This window comes from Gymnoscopelus microlampas (genome assembly GCF_963454915.1).
Source record: "Gymnoscopelus microlampas genome assembly, chromosome: 17".
Classification (NCBI taxonomy): Eukaryota; Metazoa; Chordata; class Actinopteri; order Myctophiformes; family Myctophidae; genus Gymnoscopelus; species Gymnoscopelus microlampas.
The window spans coordinates 30717802-30742880 of NC_139954.1; the positions used below are offsets into that span (position 1 = coordinate 30717802).

Sequence of the window (25079 nt, forward strand, 5' to 3'; positions counted from 1 at the left end):
TTTGGTATTGAGCAACCCACTTCACTCTGTCATCATCAGAATTCTTGTCAATTGGATTATCATTTCCAGGATGTAGACTAAATGCCATATCTGTATCTTTTGTTTCTTTTGACATTTCATGTTCATTACAGGCTTAAAGATTTTCCCATTTTCTAAAGGTCCAGCTGTACAGAGATATTGACCTGGCTCTTGGGTATTATAATCCCTTTCCATTCAGTGCAGATAGACAAGACAGTATAGTATCTGCTGATATACAGGATATACATATGGTATGGTTTGTATGCATACAGTGTTCTCTCATAGATCATCATTATTTCTTTCACTTAATATACTAGTATTCACTTACGGTAACGACCTAAGGCCTATATACTCCGTCACACAATGAATAGTGAAAATAGACGATATTCTCGCATGACAAATTGTGAACTTGTAGATGGGCTATTTTTGCTATTTTGGTAAATGTGGGTACATTTTTGAAAATGTTTGTACATTTTTGAAAGATTTCACCTATGCCAAAAATGGGAACGCCAGGTTGCAAGTGTATAACCTTCCAGTGGATTCACAGAAACTCCAGAGCTGTGTCGGTTACTCTGACCGGGCTGGAGAAGCCGGCAGCTTGAGGGCTTAGAATGAAATGGGACATAAAAGCCTTAAGAGACTGACATGGAGCTAGCACAGACTTTAAGCTAAGATATTCATCTTGATTCCTGTGGCATCTATTCAGACCAACATCATGTGCCTGCTCCACTGACCAGTGAAGACAAGATATCGGGCAAGTGAAAAACTAATTCAACCAAAGAGTAAGAAATCCTTTACACTGGAGGCTGAACCGCTGATAGCAATGATTTTTCCCCCTCAGCACTTCCTCACCGCGCAAGTCTAGCTAGCAGGAAATAACACTCCTTCTAATGAATTCAAACGTCTGACAGAACATGAACATAAAAACAGCCACAAATTCACATTAGCCCAGGTCTGACCTTGATTTATCAATGATGTTTGTGCGAGGGGAAGAGAGACTGTCATGGCACTGCTAAAAGCAGCACAGATGTGCACATCAAGAACAGCTGCGCCGCTATATATTCTGCAGAAATATGAAACATCAAACATTTCAGAATAGCTATAACCTACGTGCAAAGTTTGGTGAATCAGTTTTTATGTTTTTTGTTAGTTTAAAAAAAAAAAGAAGCCTTCATTGATTACAGGGAAACATGGAAGAATGTGTCTGCGAATCCGGTCATATCTACAGCATACTCTTGGGATATGCATATGTATGATGTGAACTCTATACTGTACGTAGACAGTGGTGTGTTCTACCGTGTTACACTATATACGTAGTATGACGTGCAGAATATTTTGAAAAAAAACATAGCCCTCTACTAACCATTTCATCCATTGACCACGCACAAGCGTAACCACGACCATGCACAGGGAATGATTATCGTAGGACCTCCTAAAAAACCTAGAACACACCACTGTACGTAGTAGACAATATAAATACCTGCTATAAAACATCTCAAATTAGATGTCCTTGAGAACTTAACAGTAATTTATACGTATTGTAGCAACAAAGAAAATTTGGTTTGTTTTATTTCGCTCTCAGATGGGAGAACCAGCAAGTCGGCACATTTTCCTTGCCCAAGGCAAGGAGCAAGTGGGGCAAGCAAATGAAATGTGACTTGGATATTTCACTTAAAACAAAAGGTGAACGCAGGCTTCAAGGATCGCTATCGTGATCCTGGGCTTCAAGGCCCAATGTCAGATTTAAATAAGTGGTTCACATAGGGTTATTTTAGATTCACCAGGCACAGTTCTGGATCCAGTAGAGCTGCTGTTGAACTTGAAAAAGTCAGCACACTGCAAAATCTGGAGTGATAAATTAACACTCGAGTGTACAGGTCCATTTCTTTGAATTACACTTACATGCCAGATTTTTCAGTGTATTCATGTTAATCGTAGTGAGCTCAGCTCATGTTTCCAGTGAAATAGCAATGGTGACTGAGTTGGTGAGACTGATTTATTTATGCTTTGTGATTTGCTGCACTGGGAGGGTGATTTTCAGCTTTTATCATTAACACAAATGCCTATTGTTTTTGAAAACTATCAAAACAGACCTGCCTATCTCCATATGCAAATCCATTACCTGTGAGATGGTTAATGTCGTTTTTTTCCCCCCTAGCTTGTATTGATGTAATTAAAAATAGAATAAATCATGGATTAGTCTACGTGGGTTCCACTGAGTAGCCAGTCACTAATCCGTGTGCTCCCACTGGAGGATAAATCCTTGCTGACCTCTCACTATTCTGCACATAAAAAACAAGAATCCCCCAGTATATAAATTATGGAAACAGGTGGCGCGTCGCCGCGTGTGTCATTCTTTTCACGCTGTATTTTATATTAATTCCGTATAATACATTTATGACAGGGTTCTGAAGTGAATGTAGAAATTAATTGGCATTAGATGTCTACGCACTGCTTGCTCATCATTAAATATGTAAGAAAGAAAAAAGAAAGAAAGAAAGAAAGAAAAAAATGTCTTGTACGTAATGTTGTGTAAAGTCGCCTGAGATTAGGAGTGAGATTAGGTTTTGATTAGATGAATTATGTGAAGCATAGAGCCACTGATGAACAGCTGTCAGTCGGCTCCTTGGCACCTGAGCGCTCCGTAGCGAACATAATGAGTCCTCACGTTCCAGCTCCCCTGGGGTTTATCCACATTAAAGCTTCGGCATAAATCAGGGCTGGACTTTTTTGAGCTGGACAGTTAAACTGTGTTTACTCCTCTTTTGAGATGTTCAAAAAGCTTCTGTGGTTTTGAAAACAACAACACACACGGTCCAGACACACAAATACCCACATTCCTTTTCTTGAAGAATGTTCAGAGGTGTGCTGTTTTTAAACATTTTGATGATGTTATTTATCAGTCTGTCGTCGTGAATTGATGTCTCCATCCGCTCATGTCGTGTGAACATCAGTCACACGCTGCGGATGATGAATATTGTCCTCTGTAGTTTTATACCTCATGTGTCATTATCATTTTTTTTGTGTGTGTTGACAGCCAGTTGACACCAGTGATAGAAACCTATTTTCCCTCCTACTCCCACTCAGTGCCTACAGAGAGACTAGCTATTGGCTTCAAGTCATAAAGTCATAAAGTCATACAGTAAAGTACAGCAGTGGTGGAAAGTAACTACAGTAAGTCCATTTACTCTTACTTTTAGGGTTCAATCTTCTGCTACTTTATAATTGCACTCCACAACTACTTGTACTCTATTTGATACATTACCTTTCCTTACTTTGCAATTAATAATATAATCACTAAATAAATTAGGATGTATTATTATAGATTAAGTTCAAATTTATATTGATGGGGTGAATTAAAATAAGCCTCTCCATATAATAACATAATATACACTGTATTAGTCTGAAATGGGCCATACCGCATAATGAATAATTTTAGTTTTTGATACTTGCAGGACTTTTACTAGTAACAGAGTATTTCTGTGGTATTTCTCCTTTTACAAAATATCAGAGGACTTCTTCCACTGCTCAAGCAGAGTGAACTGCATGGACGATGGTGCTGCAGTTTGATCCGTCTTTGTGTTTCATTGCTGTTGTTGCCGACTGTTGTTGTTTCCCTCTCTAGAGAGACGTGTCACCACATTGGAAGTGATCTGCATCGATTCTATCTGCTCATTTCTTTTTAATTAGGTGATTTGTTTCACTGGGTAACCAGAGCTAGCCACAACCTCACAGTTTATGAAAACTCAAGCCAGCAACATATCCTCCCCTTTGTGAAAATTTCCTCATGAATAAAATATAGACAGGGTGAAAAAAAACACAGCCTTCTAATACACCATGAGGGGACTGCCCATGGCTGGAAATTAGACCTCACAACTGGGCCAATATATTTCCTCCTCTGCAAGGACACTAAGGGGACCGGAGATGTTGATCTTGTTCATTAATTTTGTGCTTTTACATTTGTTTAAACATGGATATTATTAATTGCTTCTTACATTTTTGACGCCGAGCCAGCTAATGGAGTCCCCCAGGAGGTACTCGCTGTACATTTACTATATTCTATTAAGCCTCGTCTGTCTTTATCTTTCAAACAGATGATTCTACACATTGACGACTTTCACAGCTTGGTATCTAACTTTGAATGCCATGGATCTCGGAGAGAGTGCTCTCTTCAGAAATGTGGCCTTGAGCCAGTAATGATCAGATGAGAATAAGCCCTCTAAATAAAAGATAGTAACATCTGATATGATATCTGCCATGCTTTTCCCCCCGCACTCTGTAGCCTGCCTTGTCTGTACTCTATCCACTTGAACCCCAGCATCCCTTTTCTGGGGCCAACGTTCAGTGAAAATAGCAGATTTTAAAGCTCACAACGTGTCGTAATGCAACACGTTGTGAGCTTGTAGTTCGGCTATTTTAGGTGAACATATTTTGTGTATTGCGAAAACAGGAGGGAGCATAGTATAGAGCCCTCCAGCCCTAAAACAACAGTGTGGAATAAACTCCCATTACACCTAAAACAGGCAGCCTCTGTCGATAGCTTTAAAGCACAGCTCAAGACCTATTTCTTCACTCTTGCTTTTAGCTGACTCTTTGGTTGATTTTTAAGTCCTCACTGTATTGCCTATTTTAATGTTTTATGCTTTTGCTTTTATTTTATTTTATTTTTTGTTTGCTTTATTGTTAAATTGGTTGTAACTGTATTCTTGCTCTGTAAAGCACTTTGCGCTGCATTTCATGTCATGAAAGGTGTTATACAAATAAAGTTTATTATTATTATCAAAGTTTAGCAGAAAAAGGTCTATATGTACAGAGTGTGTGTGTGTATGTGTGTGTGTATGTGTGTGTGTGTGTGTGTGTGTGTGTGTGTGTGTGTGTGTGTGTGTGTGTGTGTGTGTGTGTGTGTGTGTGTGTGTGTGTGTGTGTGTGTGTGTGTGTGTGTGTGTGTATTTTTTTTCTATCATGCTGTATTTCAGATGAGCTCACATCCGCATCTCTGATTTCTCTGTAAGAGTTCTAAGAGAACCTCCATGCTACACTCCATGCTGCATCGACTCGTGACTTGTGCATCGGCAAGTTGTTAGTCACTGCATTCATTCTGAAGAAAGAAAATAGACACAAATGCTGACCGGCAGTCTGATGATGAATCTAATAATAAAGCTCTGTGATTGTGCAATCACATCGGATAGCTTGAGAACTTGGTTGCGACAACAGAAACCAGGCAAGCTGCCATGGGTTTGTCTCTGTGAGGAGATGGGATCTGTACAGCCAAGACCCTTACCACCCACAGCTGAGCAAATAGAAGAATTAATTGAATATGTAAATTATTTCATATGCCTAATTCATTTATACTTTGTCGTATGACGGTGTCGCGTGCCGAAAATAGCTGGTCTACGAGCTCACAAGGCTTTGCATCCGCAACGCATTGTGAGCTTGTAGATCGGCTATTTTCATCATATGAGTGTGACACAAGTATAAATCAGGCTTTATTTCTCATCTTATTGCCCATTATATTCCTAAAACTGCACAGGGCCTCTCTGCGATGCTATGCAGCTCTACAAAATTAATACCTCATATCAAACCATTTGCGGCTTGTTGCACGTATCCCTGAATATCTCTCTTTCTCGCGAGTGTGGGGTCAAAATTTCCATCCGGAGGGGATAAAAGTCTTTGAGAAGGGGTGACTTAACACGACCCTCTCTAAAACCCATTTCACCCACACCTCTGGACCCTTGGCTAAATGGATTTATAATGGCTGTTTGCTCTGCCTAATCTTTGTGGCCCGTATCACAACACACGGACACAAGGTTAGGCAAATACAAATAAGTAATCTTATGTCCTTTGTGATGTGACCACCACTGATACAACTCTGAGGAAGTCATTAATGCTCCCAACAGTATGAAAGGTGTCGGGTGAATGGTCAGGGCTGTTAGGAGGAACACCTGATTTAATGAGCCTGGCACTGCTAGAATACACTCCAAACACATTAGGATTTATTCCCCATGGACTATAGGCGCAGCCGGCAATACATGCCTTTACCCAATCTGTCAACAGGAGTCTGGTGTTTAAGTTGGAACATTGTGTGCTCTTACTTGCATAGTAATGCAACAGTGAGTGAAAATAATGCCCTCACCCCCTTTTTTATGGGCAATGGCATCTGTAGCAACAACATTAATTCCCATTTAGTTTTATAGTTCCTTACTAGGCTAATCACTCATGGTTACATAAAGATGCGGTTGAGTGGATCTCATTAGAGATTCTCTCTTCCCACCTGTGTAATTATGAGTGTAGAAAGAGAGGGATTTGGTTTGAAAAAAGGGAGAAATTGTTCTCTCGGCTGTGGCTAAGAGCGGTGAAGCTAATCATTGTTCAGAGCTGCTCAGCTGTTGAGACTGTCCAGATCACATCTGGGTTTTGTGGTGGTGATATGCTAAAAACATGTGGCTTTTACAAGGAAGGGAAAAACACGATGTTGACCTAGAGGAAGGACCAACATATTTGTGGACAAAATAGTTGAAATACCCCTGTCAGTACGCATTAGACACAGATGCTTAAATGTGGTAAAAAGAAAAAAAGAAAAAAAGAAAACAGGATAATAGATTAAATAAATAAATAAATAAAATAAATTCCATGACATCCCCAATGCTATTAGTAATGGGATCTGCTTGAGAATGGCTCATTATTGAATGCTTTTTCTCATTAGCAGTACGACAGTGTCTGCACTCTCCCATAATATGGTGTTGACAGTTATGCTTACTGTACCCTGGTATCCATCCAATTCAGGCAGTGATAATGGAAATATACATACTAGAGATTATGGGTGTATTATGTTTTTGTTAAAAGATGCTTTAATCGAGCTAGGACTTCATGAAGCACAATAAATATTTCTTACAGCACTTCTGTGGATTTTGTAACCTAGGTTAATATGCAGTTTTATATGGTATTTACACACACACACACACACACACACACACACACACACACACACACACACACACACACACACACACACACACACACACACACACACACACACACACACACACACACACACACACACACACACACACACACACACACACAGTACTCTCTTATACTCTCATATAGTAGACAGACAGACAGACAGACAGACAGACAGACAGACAGACAGACACCTTTTTTGTACAGCACAGAAGGACATAGTTTAAGGAGTTTTTATTAAATGTTTGAATACATTATGGCTCAATATGTGTGGCCATGTAGAAAATCCTACCCATTTCCCCAGCATTACCATCAGATTAAAAGGAACAGCCAGCCAGTCAACTCTGGCTGGCTATGTTGTTATTAAGCTCTTGTTAATACTTTTCATTGGGTAAATATTTATAAAACCCACAGACAGACTTAACCACTTCCAACATGGAATCCCTCTTGTTGGCATGTCATTGTAGGCAAAATATGTTTTTCATAATGTATCGAAAAAGGCAGATCTACATTGGAGATTGGCTATTTTCACTAATTGGATATGATATGATAGATAGATTTCTGAAAAAATAAAACTAATAAAAGATAGAATATAGTTTCTGCCCGACAGCGACACTATTTGTCTCCCTAGTTTAATGGACTAAACATCTTAGAAAAGTCCTTGGACATGTCTTGTTTGCAAGTATTTATACAGTCAAAGCAAGCTCTTTCTGATCTCTGTATTGAACAGAGGATGCTACTGCATGGCTGCATGTTGTCATTTTTGTGTGACTGCCCCTAACAAGTCTCTGGAGGTTGGTGTTGAGAATGTACAATATCACTGGCCTGGCTGTGACCGGAGAATTTTCATTGGGCAGACACTGGTCTTTTGGAAATGGAAGGGAAATTACCATTTTACTAAAGCTTTTAAAGTTTGGCAGGAAATGTAATTCCTGCCAGTATGAGGGTGTCGTCTTTATGTGTTTTTTTTATTGCTATGAATATTTCAAAAGAACAGTTAAAGCATCGTTTGTCACTGTACGCGCGCGCGTGTGCGTGTGCGTGTGCGTGTGTGTGTGTGTGTGTGTGTGTGTGGGCATGCGTGTGTGGGGCCGTGCGTGTGTGCGTGCTTACTGTACACGTGTTCAAGGACTTTTCTATCAGACAAATTGTGTCCAAGGGACAATATGCTTTTTCCCTGCCATTCTTTCGGCATTTCATATAGCACCATTAGTTGGTTGAGTGAACCACAGATGAGCTATGCTTTACAGAATCCAAATTACACAAGAGCCATTTTTCATCCCGTGGATCTCTTCAGAGGCAAAGAGCCATAGATGGGCTTTTCACTCTCCTTATTTGTCCTTGTCTGCTGGAGGTTGCCGCCGGCTGACATAGCCTGAATTTAAGTGGGCATCAATCTCGATAAAGAGGCAGAACACAGAGCAATATTTGCTCCTCCGAATATTTTTTTGTGTGCCTTTCATGAAGGCAATGTAAATGAGTTGGCTATTACACATAATGAAGTAATACGACTTAAACGTTAAACAATATAATCATTTCGTGAGGTGCACAGTGTTAATGTGATTTTACTGTGCCACTCAAGTTGTCAAATGAAGCAGGGCAAGATTCCCAGTTATTGTTTTCAGACCCCGCTCATCTCTGAATAGAACACGATCAGTCTATTTGCATAGCTGCGTCGTGACGATAACCAGATTCCCGCCCCGTTTTTTTTGGACAGTGGCCTATCTCCTCGCTACAAAAGTGATGCAGGGAGAATTTGGCTCCTCGTAGCAGCCTTGCCACAGTGGACTGGACTTCATGCACTCTTCATAAATGAGAGTCATTAATTCTCCATGTAGGTAGAGTTTGCCACATGTAGCACATGGGCTGCTGTTCCTCAGAGAGAGAAACTGCCCTGCCCTGACTTGACCCAATCAGCAATGCCACCCCCCATCCACGCCTTCAATTTTCTCTGTCTCCTTTTTTCTCTTGTTCCTGCTCTCTCGCTTTATCTCCCTGTCTCTCTCCACCCCCCCCCCCCCCCCCACCACCACCACCACCACCACCTCTCTCTCTCTCTCTCTCTCTCTCTCTCTCTCTCTCTCTTTCTCTCTCTCTCTCTGTTTCTCACAGTGGGTACTACTAAGGCAGAGATCCAGAGTCCCTCGGTTTTCTTGAGTCTATCTGATAAATAGAAGTCACCCATTGTTTGGGAATGATTGCCATCATCCTTGATGCTAGAGGCAGTGCTCTGTTCTCTTCAGAGATACGAGCGGCTCCCAGTTAGTTGCCATGACCTGAATTTAGAATTTTCAGCATTTGCACTTGACAGACTCATGTTTGATTGTGATTATATATTTGTGGCTGTTTCGAAATAGGTCGGCCAACCTGAGGCAGGTTGCATGCATTTACATCATAATCAGAACGAACAGCTGTTTGGCATCATCAAAGTTGTAATATTCTCTGAAAACAATAGAAGAAGGTGACAGCATTCTGCACTTTTATTGTTTCTGTGTCTGTCTCTTGACATGCATACGCAACATGCTGTACAGCCTTTCTATCATTCATTTAAGCCAATGGTGAACCTTTAACCTAAGCATTCCTTTCTCCTGTTAACTATGCAGTTAAATCCTTAGTAATAATTTATCAAGAATGTACAAATGTTAGGAAAAACATTTTTTCCCCTTGATACCAAATTAATTTCTGTGAAATTGTGCAAGCTCATAGTGCATTGCGTTACAACATGACAGCTTATAGAGCTGCTATTTTCGGGCGAATGTTCACTCAATTTGTATTTTGAAACTATACTTGTAATGGCACTGTGGTGTGATGAACCAGTGCTGTACAAAACTTTTTTTTCTTTCATTTTTTTGGGGCCCTGACCTAACCATTCTCTGTGTGAAAATGTGAGCGCGGGCATTATAGGCTACGCTCAGCCCCAAGTGTAAACAAACAGAAGTGCTCTTCAAAGGCTCGGCCTTCGACGTAATTGGAAAGGAAATGGAGGCAGAGCTGAGCTAATGTTTCTCAGCTCTTTTCCCCTTAACATTAGCGAAGCTGTACTCCCAAGAGACATACAGTAGGCCCGGGCCAAATATGCTATCAAAGAGGTGCAAATGTAATTTAGCTTTTGGAAATATATTATGTCTCCCTTTAGAGTCGTTGTTTTTTTCTTTTTTTCACCAGTATTTTTTTCCTTTTACATTTTTATCAGTTCTCAGTGTTGTTGGATGTAGCATCATTTAGATACAGATCTACTCTCCCTGGACATATCAGGGGATGCACAGAACTGTATCTGTGATATACATCTTTGCTCCTCTTATAATGAAGGGTTTCAGGGAGCGCCACGCCAAAAGACTTGATAGAATATCAAAGGGAACAAACCACTTGAAATTTGGTACGGACTGAATGCTTAAATGTTGGAACAAGCATGGAAAATATGATCATATTAGTAGCCAGTCTGTAGCCTCAAAATGACAGGATGACCTTATTCAGCCGGGAGGTAATTGTGGAGTCATTATGACAGACCACCGCTGAGGTACTGTCCTGGGAGGTCTCCTGATAGAGGAACTCCTTCAGCCTTTGCTGCCTAGACTAGAGGACCGTTGTCCAGACCCGGGGACCTCCTCCATAGTGAGTTAGTAGTGCAGGGGAGCTGTCCAGCCTCCCCCCGTGACACACCACTCAAACTCTGCACCGCCATTACAGACATTAGCATGAGCCGTTCTCAAGGGTTTGCGAGCACAGTGCCATTGTTTCATGGCAACGAGTGAGCTCAGCTCCTGCCCAACTGATTTAAGATGGTGTGAAAAATGCCATTCCACTAGAGTATGCAAATACATGTTTCGAGCACATTGTCATTTTTTGTAAAACGTTTCAGGGTTGCAGGGACGTTGATTGGACGTGATGGGGACAAGGCGGCCGTTCAGAGATGTTAATGCAAAGTGTCTCTTGTGTTCAGACAAGGCCTTATGGTTTCTGTCCACACAGGGATATTAATGAGCCGTTGACCTCACTGCATCCATGGCCCGCAGCGCATGTAAATATGACCTCAAAGTGCTTAGCTTTCAAAAATTCCATTAAATCAATGACTCATCAGCAGCATTCACTTTATTCACGTTAACTACATTTTGTACCCTCGATTGAGTTGATCTACATAAAAATTGAATTTTGCCCCCAGAAGCATCCATGCCTTGTAATTATGTGTTGGTGTGCTGTGATGAAACGGACTAAGTAATTGACATGGCTGTGTAGCAATCAGTTCAAGAGAGACACAATAGTTTGGCGTTCCCAAAACATATACTCTGCTTGGTGACTGATAGTGAAAAGTAGCATTTGTTGGTTTTTGTATGAGAGGAAATTATCATTCACTGGCTAGAGAGAAATATCGTCCCACACTCTAGGGCTGCTTATTGATCATTTCTATCAATTACTTTTTCGATTAATCGAATAAGCTTTTTTTTTTTACAGTGTGACGCAAAAATAGCGATCATGATGCATTTGCGTTATAGATCTTCTTTCTTTTGCTATTTTTGTAATAATTTTTGCCTGTAATCAGTGTGACGTGCCCAAGATAGGGATGCCAGTTTGAAAGTAGTTACCCGTTGCAGCCCTATTGTACTTTACAGCCCATTTATGCTACTTGATTATTCAAATCGATTCTTTTTATAATCAATAATATACATTGGCTCGATTAACTTTCACCCCTACTACACTTTTTTCGGTGTTTCTTTGACTGAATGTCTTTTTTGTGCCCCTTCTCATCAAGTACTCGATCCACCCTCTTTCTCTTCCCTCATACTGTTGTGACAGATGCCATGTTGCTGGTGGCACAGCGGCTGGAGGGGCCATTCAACATCGAATCGGTCATGGAGCCCATTGATGTCAAGATTTCAGAGGCCATCATGAATATGCAAGATAACAGTGCCCAGGTCTCCTACAGGGTACGTTGAATATCTTTATTCCTCAGGGAAACAAAAACATGTGCAATGGGTTGTTGATGCCAAATAAAACTCCCACTAAACTACAGAGTAACAAACTTTAAGTGGGTAACCCACCATAAGTTATATGGCAGTTTCACATTCTTACACGTATGCTTTCCAAAACAACTCCTCTGCGTCTTAAGGTGTATAGTCCAACACATTCTAATTATGTCCAAGTTTAGGTCTTTGTATTTGAATTACATGTTTCATTTTGGTCAGATAATCTTAGTTCAACTAACAGTAGTTAATGTGTTTCCTGTGTTTTACTGCATTTTCCTTTACCCACAAAATTGTAGTCACAGCAAGACAAAAAAAATGTAGGTGGTTGTGAAGACATTTTTTCTGCCTACACAACGCTGGATGCCAGTTCTCGTTCAAGGCTAACTGCTCTGTTGGTTTTCTCATGGAACAGATGCAGTTTTGTTTATCCTGCAAGTATGTGGTGTATTCCTCCAAAACCCTGTAAATACTTAACTCCATCTTTTATAACGTTGGTCATGGTCATGTTGGAGACCCGTTAGATAAATGTGACTTACTGCGGAGCAACGTCATGCTGGTAATGTGGGGTGAATGACCCGCAAGGCCTTAACTAAACATCGTGTTTTCCCTATTTTCCGCGATATAATTCTAGCTCTTCAAGCTAGTCTGAAGGTTGGGTGCCCATCTCTGTGTAATTGCAGGTTTTTCAAGGTTGTGGCCAGCCAAAACCCGCAGGAATGAGCAGGTCTGCCCGCGGTGTTTCGGATGTGTTCAACGCCCGCTTCAGACCATACAGCCCAGAGGAGCGGCCTACCACTGCAGCTGGCACGAGCCTCGACAGACTGGTAAGGAGACAGAGCCAGGCTTCTGTTTGCAGGCGGGGACGCTGCTTCACTGTAAACATCATTTGTCTTTGTGACTTGACACTGTTGATTAAAGCTGGTGATTCGCCATCGTAAGCCCCTGGCGCCGGAAATTAATTCTTTGTACTTGTCCTCCATTCAGGCTCCTCTATTGATCTGTGTTTGTTAACGAATCAACAACCTAACCCCAAGAGGGCAGAGGAAGGTGCGGCGCACTAAAAGTCCTGCGTCCTTCTCGTCTCTATGTACTTTGCAAATAGAGGAAAAGAGGACATGAATAGAATTCGCGAGATTGACCAAATCAATTGTTCGCCGTAAAGCAAACCTTTGCTTTCTATCAGATGGCTTGTATGTTTGCTGGATTGGATCTTTGTTGTTACATGGATTTCCATCTCAAAACAACCTTGAAACCTAAAATGCTGCATCAGGGTAAAGGTTAACGTGGAGCTGACAGTCCAATTCAGCTGAGAGACAGTTCTCATCATGGATTACCTTTACAGCAACGTTACCCTTCCAGTCTCACCTCTGGTCCTTTTCAAATTGTCTCCCTCAGTTATGTGGGACTATTTTCTCAGAGCACGAAAAACAAGAAAAAACGGAAGGCGCTAAAGATTATTTTGAGCCAATTTCCTTTCAAAATTACCAAATTGAACACTCATTTTACTCTTACTGAAAAGAGAGTACTTAAAGCCTTCTGAGTTTTGCTCCAGAATGAGTGTTCAAACTATCCTTCCTAGAATGCATGCATGTTTTGCTGAGCTTAATAATAATTAACTTGGTTGGTGAATAATAGAATGAAAATAATCCATAAGCCATCCTCCAGCTGTGACAATAAAATGAGTTATATGTCCTATTCACTTCTAATTATGATTTCCCACAACTGCATTTTTTACATATATATTTTTGATATCCGATATTGTAATTTGCTTTCCTTTATGTGCAAGACCGTCAATGTCTCTTTCCACCTTGTCTAAATGCTTAATTAAATCCTTATTTTCCTGCTTTTATGCTGCAAACCAGAGGATTGTCTGGAATGAGATGCATCACAGCGTAAGCTCCACAATTTCATATTTGTCCGTTATTCTGTTATTCTTGTAACCTATTGCACACTTCACTGTCATCAGATATCTTCTTATGACAGCCTCTCAAACAATTAAAAAAAAGAAAGTGCCATGCCAACTCAGTCCTGGACTTGATGGACATGTCAGCCATGCACGGTGCATTTCCAATGAAGGACAATTTCAAATAGCCTTTTTAATAATACATTAGCTGTTATTGCTGTGTGTGTTTCTTCTTTGATTTTTATGAGGCATTATTCTGTGATGTGGCTGCGTCTTCAACGTGGTTCGTTTCTTGATCTTGACGACTGCTGTGCTTTATTGTTGCCTCAAAGCGGTGGCTGTTGAACGCAGCGTTTAACAGTCAAGTTGCTAACACCGCAGGGAGAGTGTGAAGCATGTGCCGCATTGTCCTCAGCTCGGAAGGCTTCTCCCAGGAGATCCGACACATACTTTCCCTCACCCAGTATATCTATTCTAGACACATCAGAGACCAAGACCCCCATTGCCTTAGCTAATAGAGTCAACTCCTCAAGGAAGCCAACCAATCAGCAGGTGACCTGCCCCATAAGAGCTAGCAGAGACGGGAGTCGCGACAAGTAGGGGGCTGGTGTCACAGTCAGCATCTGCTCCACAATGCTCATGAATAACTGGGCAATTAAGCCTGGTTCATACTTATATATATGACAGTGTCCTGTGCTGAAAATAGCAGATCTACAAGCTCACGGATCGCACCGTGCAGTGACACATATAAATTAGGCATTAGCCTGCTTGGGGAACATGTCAAAATGGAGCTTATTTTTGGTCATTTTGGCGAGACAAGGACACCTGCGTAGAGGGCTCCATTATGAACATCCATGCGCCTTGTGCTGGTCCATACAGTAGCCACAATGAACCAGTCATCAAGACATTATCACATTGTGCTCGAAGAGGCACATAAATTATTGAAAATGTATTTTATTTGATCTATAAATCTATCTATCTATCTATCTATCTATCTATCTACCCCCCCCCCCCCACCTCTCTCCATTTCTCAGATGCCTAAAAGTTCTGTTTGAACCATTATGTGTTCTATGGTGCTGGCTGACACTGTTCACAGAATAGCACTTATGTTTTATATGATATTGTAAACGCAATCTCATCCTCGGACTGTTTATGACCAGGCATATGGTCTTTGTATTGGACACTTGTGAGAGACCGTTCTTCAGTACCTTTGATAATTGCATCTCGCCAGTGGGCGTGTTGATCTTAAAATGAGGTGTGGTCTGGTGCATTGCTTACACACAGAGAGAAGAGTGCACTGCTGAGAGAATGCAATTTTCCTCTGCAGCAAAGTGCATCTCCTCCAACTTGCTAAATCCATCATTTAAATAACAATGCACTATGATGAGGGTGCAACAAACTCTTAAAAGGAATGGTAGACTATATGGTCTAATTTATGTTATGCCCAAAACACACCCATTACTAATTCAAAGTAATATACAACCCCTTTGCCGTTTCACTAGCAAAACTGGAGGGGAAACACCCCCATTTATGCCCTGCGTTCTGCGCCCTGCACCATAGATCCTCTAAATAGGGCCCTTAAACCTTGAGATTAAAGTTAATTATAAATATTGAGATATGTAATCACCTTGTACAAGCACTTGGATCTTAGTCCTGATCTCAGAACTTGTTTATCTGTCTTATAACTCTACACTGTAAGAATCATACTGTACGTCTCCAGAATATGTATTATTTATTTATTCTCTGGAGTGTTACAGATAAAAATATGTCAGGCTCTTTTGTGTTGAAAATAGTTTGTGTATTTTCCTGAGAGATCGCTAGAAATGTTTTATTACCCATTTTATAAGTTTAAAAGGTTATTTATGTTGTACGCTGCAGCCCATTTTTGGACACAGATTAGATGACCATAGTAATATGTGCCAACAGAAAGGGAAGCATTTCAGCTCTCAGTAGGCACTATTATACTACAACAGCTCATTTCTAAAACATTCAAGGCTATCTTCAGTAAATAATTGAAGAGCAAGGAAACATTGTGTAAAAGCCTTTTATTAATGTGGCAGTTCTGTATCAAGACAATAAAAACTCGAGCATTTCGACCTGAAGGGCGTGTGGAAGTTGCGGTTACCCTACAGTAGTTACTTTATGGAAACCAATATTATATTCTGCCAAGTGTTGCAAACCCAGTATTAACAGGGGGACAGAATCGGTTACCTCGATGAGTCATGAAAATGTCTAAAATAAAAACTGTCAATTACTACAATTGTCAGAAGTGGGTTGTTCAGTAAGCATTGCACGGTGTTGTGTCACCTGCTCCAGATGAAGTGCGATGTTCTGTGAACATTCCTTCGGTGAAGCAGACTACCTCCAGCTGCCAGCTGTTAAACAGGACGACGGTGTCATTCTCACCCCCGCAGCTCAGCCAGTTATCAGTGGCACCGCTGTGTGTGTTTATTCATCAGCAGGGATGTCTGGATTCCCTGTGGGAGCGTTGAGCTTAACCACTTAAGCCCTAATTTAAAAAATGTTTAGAATTTTCTTTTTTTTCAATGGGGAAATTGTTGAAGATAGCCGACACGTTTTTTTTATTTTTTTTACAACCTTATAGGCCCTATAATGCCATGCTCAACATAGAGAGTGGGACGCCATGGTTAAAGTGGTTAATTTATACTCCATGGTACGGCGGTGCTGCTCAGTGTCGCTTGCTGACAAGAGCCGATGTTTGTAGATCTGCTCTTGTCGACACGGGACACTGTCATACAGTACGACAGTGTGTATAAATCAGGCTTCGCTCCCCGGCACTGTGCCGTCCCCCGCTCACTGTCCTCGTTTACATTCTGGCACATCATAATTACCCCACGACAGTGTGACACGGCTCGCACTTGTGAAGGTTGGCAAAGCGTTAACGTGTCCTTTGATTAGAACTTAGTGTCAGGACTTTGCCGGCGAGTTTGTGACTCAAAGAGTTTTGAGCGAGGGATATGGCGGCCGGGGAGTGTCTGCGCTCATCTGCTGCGTTGCTTACGGGGAGGGGAGCCTGGAGGACTAAAGCCCACCTCCAGCTCAATGAGCCATGGCTGCATAATTGCCTGACATTCTGTCACGGCGCACCCCCTGACTGCTCTGAGAGAAATGGAGATTTGAGCGTCCAAAGAGGGGATAAAGGCACGAGAGATTGCTAGACTCAGAGGGCATTATAGATGAGACGGGGGCTTTAATGTGACATTTGTAACAAGTTTTGTTGCAGTTTAGTTCTTTTTTTTAATGCCGGGGAAGTGCGGTGGTGGTTATTAGTCCATTTGGTTCTTATCGAATTCAGGGCGTGAGACAGTTTGACAGTTTACACTTCATCAAGCTATTAGTGTAATAAATGTTTTATTTGATCAGGATGCAAATAACAGTTTTTCCTCAATAAGAATGTAATTATGTGTTATTCAGTGTCTGATCAGATGTTTACTTTAGCAACTATTTTTACGGCAGCCTTAGCTGCTATTATTACGGCCTGGAAGCCATCTAGAAGAGTCTGTCCGTCTGTGTGTGTTTGTCTGTCCAGGGCTAATCTCGCAAACCACTGGACAGATCAGCGCTACATTTCTTGTACATGCTGCCAGTAGGCCAAGGAAGTACCCCCACTCATTTCTTTTCACATAATGCTTTATATATATTTTTTAATATTTAACTTTAACCTTAAACCCTATATACTTTGCTCTATACTTAGTCCACTCCTTTCTTCCCTTTACAAATCTCTACGGCGAGAATAGCAGATGCACAAGCTCACATCTTCTGTTTTGCGGAAGGGTTCATATTGTTAACCATTACCATTCTCGAACCACGCAAAGCGGGAACAATGCAATAAGGAATGCCGGTTATGCGATATCCGTCGAACTCGTTGTCCAAGTACTCGCTGTACCCATTTTCAGAGTACCAGTTGTGGTACCCATTACCACAGTACTAATGCAATAAATGGGGTATTTGTATAGGCGACATTATACCCCAAGGTACATCCGACTGCCCGGCATCAATATCGACTACAACATTGTCGCACACTGGTTATGGACAACCGTTGATCCGATCGCCTCACCACCGGAACACCAGTCCCTCTGGTCCTTGGTGTTAGGTTGTTGATCAGTCAAACAGTTCCCGAGATAAGCAGAGGACACACACACACACACACACACACACACACACACACAGATTCAGTGTGTTCTTCAAAGACCTCCATATATGGGTATGAAATATGGGACACAGACAGACACACGGATACAAAGATACTTGGATTTTCGGGTTCTGACCAACCGCCGGCCCGACTGAATTCCCACTTGGCACAACACATCTTCGGTTCCCCGGCGGTAAACACACACACACACACACACACACACACACACACACACACACACACACACACACACACACACACACACACACACACACACACACACACACACACACACACACACACACACACACACACACACAGAGTGAACTTTACTGTAGATAGATGTCATATACGTCATTGATGACAGACTGGCCACAATGAAGTGCGAGATGCACATGGGAGCCACGCCGTCATTCGACCCTGTCTTGTTGTAACAGTAAATGTGCTAGCCTGGACATTGCTCCAGATCCATCTATAATTTGTTGTATTGATGCAATTAATACATTTCTTAACGATTTTCGCAACTGGATACTTTAATGCCTATCTCCATACACTTGAAGAGTTGTGCTCTCTAACTTCATATACATACATTAGGTGGATATTCATGAATTGCTCTGGCCTCCTTGTTTGCATTCAGCAGACTGATATCCTCACTCAATACGGCCTCATGGGCAATAGGCAAAATTGGATCGTTGAAAAACTCACACCCACAGCAGGAGATGTGTTTCAGGGAAAACAACTAGGAGGTGGCAAAAAGTGACCATTAAATACTATTTAAAAAATGTAAAATTGTTAAAAATGCTCACCAATAGTGAGATGCCCAAAATAGGGATGCCAGGTTGTATGTGGCTAATGAATGTATGAATAGTGGAGAAATGTGTATAAAATAATGTCCAAAAATATAACCAAATTAACTCACCAAATACATTTTGTACACTCAGGATTTTACAGTGTATAGCATATACTGTACAATATTCTTTTGAAAAATACAGATCTGACATGCACATTTGTGGTATCACAAGCTTATTTTGTGATTCGCGGCCATGCACAATGGAACAGTCAAGTGAAACATCAGCATGTGGTTTTGTGAAGTAAACTGTCAGGAAACGGCCATCCATTCCATTCCCAAAATCCTGACCCATGCATAATCCTGTTGCCGTCCAGGGCCATTTTAAGCCACTAAAACATTCTTGTTTTGGGTACGGCTTAATGGAAATAAGTAGGCCTATCCACAGTTCCTTCTCTCAAAGTTGTTGTATTTACCCACTCTAGCCCAAGCCATGCTATTATGTAGATTCCACAAATTCTAGCATAATTGATACCTTCCTTAAGACCACATGAAGATAAACAGTCCAGAAACAGACAGTGTTATTATTTGACAGAGAATTTTATAGTTTGGAATAAGGGGTGGAACTCGTGCATGTAAATGTGACAGCTGAAAATGGTATCCACTTGACGAATTTGGAACATGACAGCAGCTATGAATCATCACCAGAAGATGGCCTTCAAGTGAAATAGAAATGACTTGGTCCAAACTGGAAACATTCAACTATTTGTGTTGTTGTGTAAAATCCAGTGGTGGAAAAAGTACTCAAATGTTTTACTGAAGCAAAAGTATCAATACTGCAATATAGAAATACTCTGTTACAAGTAAAGGTCCAGAATTCAAAATGTACTTGAGTAAAAGTACAAAAGTATTGGCATCAAAATGTACGTAAAGCACCAAAAGTAAAAGTACTAATTATGCAGAATGTCCCATTATTATTTTCAAATGTATAAAAATCTTTTGAAAATAACAGATCTACAAGCTCACAATGCGAAGCATTGTGAGCTTGTAGAGCGGCTATTTTCAAATGGCCGAAAAGTATAAACAGTAGGGCTGAAGTGGTTAATGTATGTTTTGTAATAATCAGAATCTGCAAAGTAACTACTGTAGTAACTAAAGTTTTCAAATAATTGTAGTGGAGTAAAAGTACAATATTTGCCTCTGAGATGTAGTGGAGTACAAGTAAAAGTATTGGAAATTGGAAATACTCAAGTGAAGTACAAATACCTCAAAATTGTACTTAAAGTTATACTAGGTAACTTTTTCAAAAAAAATAAAGTTAAATTGTATATCTTTTGTGAGTGGCAAATGTTTCACAACACCCATTCCATGAATTTCACCCCCGAAAGCCTTTTATAAACATATTTTCTAGTAACAAAAAGGAATATCACGCTGTTTTTATCGCATTATAGGATTTGAAGATGGAAAAACAACAGCAAAAGAAAACACAGCTCACGGTAACTAAAGCTCCAATGGCTTAGAGAAACGATCCGCAGATATTATAAAAAACAAAAAGACCGCTTTTTGAAACGCTTACGCCTTCCGGTGAAAGCAAATGGAATTCTGGGTAATGCAGGACTCCGCTAAAGACCTGCAATGACGGTAGTGACCAGCAGAGGTTGCTAAAAATTGTTTTTTTGGACTTTCCAAGTACGGCTTTAAGTACAGTACATGAGTAAATATACGTAGCTACTTTACACCACTGGTAAAAACCATGGTACTGGGAGAGACAACAGATCACAGTGTGAAAAGGCTTCATCATTCATAGTTCAATTCAATGTAATAAAAATATGGAGGGATATAAATTCTGCTACAACTTTACGAATGTCACAAGGAATTTAAAGCTGCAATCTCAAACTTATTTCAATGGATATAACGCTATTTTAACCAATTTCTATAGTACATCTGCAGTGGTTGGAAGTGGTCTCCCTACTCTTTCACTGCAAAATGTAGACCCTGGTGTCGGGGTAGGACAGCTACTATACTGTAGTATTGCCTGAAGCCCATAAGCACAATATTTCTCCTTGCCAAGTAGGGATTTCGTTGTCTTGGGATCGGTCTTGGAAGAGTGGAAGAAGTTTGCTCACTTACTCATGCGGGAGTCTGGGTTCAACCCCTAAAGAGCAGTGGTGGGAAAAGTACCACATTTTATAACTTAAGTAAAAGTATCAATAGTGCAATATAGAAATACTCTGCTACAAGTAAAAGTCTGGAATTCAAAAAGTATAATAATAATAATTATGCAGTACTGCATGTCCCTTTTCAAGTTTTAAAATGTATGAAAATCTAGTGAAAATAGCAGATCTACAAGCTCACAATGTGAACTTGTAGATAGGGCTGAGATCCGAGAAGTAGTGGAGTAGAAGTAAAATAATTGGAAATTGGAAATACTCAAGTGAAGTACAAATACCTCAACATTTTACTTAAGTACAGTACTTAAGTAAATGTACTTAGTTACTTTCACTGCTAAAGAGGACTGTGTAGTCGTAACATTGGTTTGCATTGTGGCTACAAGCTGTGCGACTTGCTTCTTTTAACTCAAATCCCAGGTAGGAGTTTGTGACTATGAATCGCCTTTTCACCCTTTGCCTGAACACGTGTTTATATCTATTGGCTTCAATAATAAAATTATACAGTAGTCAGCAGTCATACAATAGAACACAGAAGAGCAAATACTACAGAGCAAAATCCTTAGTGCTAGTGTATCTATTTGTAATCTCTGACATAGAGAACAAATGAAAGCAAATACCTTTGTATACTCTCGGAATTATATTAACACTCTGATAGTGATTGCTGCGTTGCACACATTTCACACAAAAGGGGACAAGCAAGAGATATTTCCCCAAACAACAGGAGGGATGTGAAGGCTCTCAAACAGCTGTGTTTACTGCTGCAGAGCTGGTGAGAAAGTAGCCTTTATTCCCCAGCATGTCACTCTGCCCTGCTTGGAACAGCTGTGGCATTGCACCACATGCAAATACCCTATACAGTAGCTGTGCATTTCACCATGGGTCCAGATCCAAAATGGTTTGCGGGCCTAGCTGTGTTCTGGTCGTTCCCCTCATGACAAGAGCACCAGTGTATCTTAATGAGCTTTGGTCCTACGGTGAAGCTACGCCGGTGATGGCACCTCGCACACTTTTTTAACGCTTTATTTTTAGAAAGGTTTTAACTATAGTATATATGACCTTCACAACTCTGCAGCTATACTGTCCACATTCACAGAGAATGTAAATATAATCACCACTGGTGTGTTCACTGTGACATTGTTGACTAGGCAACTGTAGCACTCTTGTTAAGTTCGGAGGCATGAATCACAGATATATGACTACTACAGTAACTACAGTGGTGGAATGATATTAACTACATTCACTAGTACTGTACTTAATGTAAGTACAATTTTGAGGTATTTTTACTTTACATGACCATTTATATTTTGTATACTTTATACAGTAGCTCTATTCCACTACATCTCAGAGGCATATATTGAGGATATACAGTACATACAGTACTGTATATGGAAGATAAATTGCACTTTTGAGCTTCATGTCTTCCACAGGATAGGGAGACAACCACTGCAGTTGTGTTAGTTATAAGGTGTATGCAGTAACCATACATATTGGTCAAAATATTGTTTCATTCACTAAAAGGTTACGGATTACAGCTTTAATGCAAGGCTTTTATATGTAACAAGTATGTCTACATTGTGGGCCTGAGACCATGGGCCTATGGGGTCTTACTGCCTCAGGGCCCCCCCACCACCACCGCTAACACACAACTGCATGTTGTTGCCACAGCCAGAACCATTGAATGTACACTCCACACAACTGCCTGTCTATTTACATTCATAGGAAACCAAACACATGTAATATTCAATGTATATTTAATTAAAGGTTATGTAGATGGCAACTCGTGCAGGATTTACAAAACGCATCCAATCAAAATCACACGCACTCGTAATACTAAAGCCGATCACATACGAACTCTGAAAAATGTCCAGGTTTGCGCTCTCACACTCTAGTACACAATAGCAGAATGTCCATGTCCGTTGCGTTTTCACATAACTATAAATAGTCTGTTTGATTAGGTGAGGGCCGGTGTCATCCTCACATCTCCCTCACTTCACGTGAGGGAGATGTGAGGATGAAATGTGATCTTTTTTTATTCAGTTGAATTCCTCCCGCAGAAAAAAAATCCAATAAATAAAAACATCAACTAAAGACTGTATGCTTAGAATTTGAACTGATTGACACACTAACTGCTATAAGGACTGTAAAGATCAATGGTTGTATTGACCAACATACTGAGATATAATAAAACATGTGTACAGTTCAAATATATCAAATTCACTTTATTTTTTTCTTCATCCAGGCAGATTTAACCACTATCACCCTGGCTTCCCTATTATGTCATTATAGGCAAAAGAAAAAAAAGTTAAGAAAATTCAAAACATGTTCAAATATTCTCCAATTGAAATAAGATTAATAATACAAAATAATGAATGATTTAAAAGATGACACTGATTTTGCAAGCCTTAGGTCATCAGGTAGGGCGTTCCAAAGCTTAGGGGCCCGGACTTGCAAAAGCCTGGCCACCCTTTGTAATGAGGGGGGCTGTGCATGTGAACGATCAAGAAGGCCTTGTCTGAGGATCAACGGCTGCACACAGGCTCGTAAGGTTTCAGCATTCTGAGATATATCTGGGAGCCTGTCCATTCACAGCTTTAAAAGTCATCAGTAATATCTCCAAATCAATTCTGAAACTCACGGGCAACCAGTGAAGAGCAGCTAAGGTGGGGTTGATGTGGTCAGTCTGGCAGCTGAGTTCTGTACTGGTTGGAGACGGGATATCACTTTTTTTGCAGAGGAAGGAATAAATAGAATAACAATAATCTAAACGTGGAGAAATAAAAGCATGAATTACTTTCTCAAGATCTGCAGGTGACAGGAACAGGGGTCATCAATATGTCTGTACACGGACAAATGTGTCCGTGGCAAAGACTTTCCGTTTTACACACCATTATAATGTTCTTATTTTAATCATAAGACCCAATTACTGAATGTCAAGTCTCCCGATTTTCTTCAGAATAATGTATGACACTGATTTACTATTATACTATTATGACACTATGGCACATTAGGAGTCCACTAGTACTAGTGGGTTTCAAATGTTCAGAGTTACAGACCTGTTATGGTCATTCAGGGCTTTTTATGTGTTTCTGGTAATATTATTCTCCGCCAGGCCGAAAGGCATGGCGAGAGAGTATGTTTTGCACCCTGTCCGTCCGTCCTTCTGTCCGTCCGTCCGTCCATGTGTCATTCTGTCTGTGTACAGCTAATCTTCTGCAGCGTTCGCTTGATCGCAGCGATCAATGTCAATTGTTCTTTGCCTTTTTAGTTCAGTTTTAATTTATTTGAAGACCACCTCTCCAGAGATGGACTGGGTGTATGACCATGGCGCCACATCAAGTTTTCCATATTTGGTTGACCACAGTGCACACAGACCAATGGAAATCCTGATCCATGGTACGCCGAGGAAGAAATGCCACTTGATTTTTTTTTAAATCAGCCTCATGGTGACGCTATATCAGGCCGATTTGTGTTTTTACCTATAACTGCACCGATCTGTGTAAAACTTTGTATGTACACTCCCTAGAGGCCAAGGAAAAACCTTTGTCCTGCATTTTTCACATCTGCCTTTTATAGGCCACCAGGAGGCCGACTTATGTAAAACATTTTTTTAATATTACTCCTTCAGATTTTATCAAAATTTCACGCAAATCGATACACATGATCTCTATAGTCATGTGATCAAGACAGATGTGTTAGATTTTTCATATTCAATCCTGATTGGCTTTGTTTGTCAAAGTTTGCAGGAGTGGCTCGTTTTGAACAAAATGCCGCAAATCACAAAAAACATTTGGAATTGTAGGATTTGGGTCATTTAGTTTGACTCAGTTCCTACAGATGAATATTGTGAAAATAGCAGATCTGCAAGCTCACAACGCTTCGCAACAAGCTCTGAGTGGAATCGCTGTGTGGAATTTGGGGGACCAAAAAATGATTGTAGTAGTAGTAATAATAAGAAGAAGAAGAAGAAGTCAGATGACTCAGCGCTGTTCGAGTTGCGTACCGATAGGGACAGAATTGTACATGTCATCATGTCCCCCATCAGCATGCAACGTGGCGGGTATCCCCGGAATGTCTAATAGTGGCTTATGGTCAAATCTGTCCCCAGCCGTCACCCGTTTGACGGCAT

General features: G+C 40.6%; 1 protein-coding gene across 1 annotated transcript in view; it reads left to right on the forward strand.

Annotated features, from left to right (window-relative positions):
* The window catches only part of LOC311064753 (glypican-6-like), a 140364-nt gene that overhangs the window by 89452 nt on the left and 25833 nt on the right, over nt 1-25079 (forward strand). Inside the window, exons 5-6 of the mRNA XM_084084685.1 lie at nt 11770-11900; nt 12620-12763. Coding sequence (XP_083940811.1) covers nt 11770-11900; nt 12620-12763 — 275 coding nt within the window. The remainder of the gene's footprint in view (nt 1-11769; nt 11901-12619; nt 12764-25079) is intronic.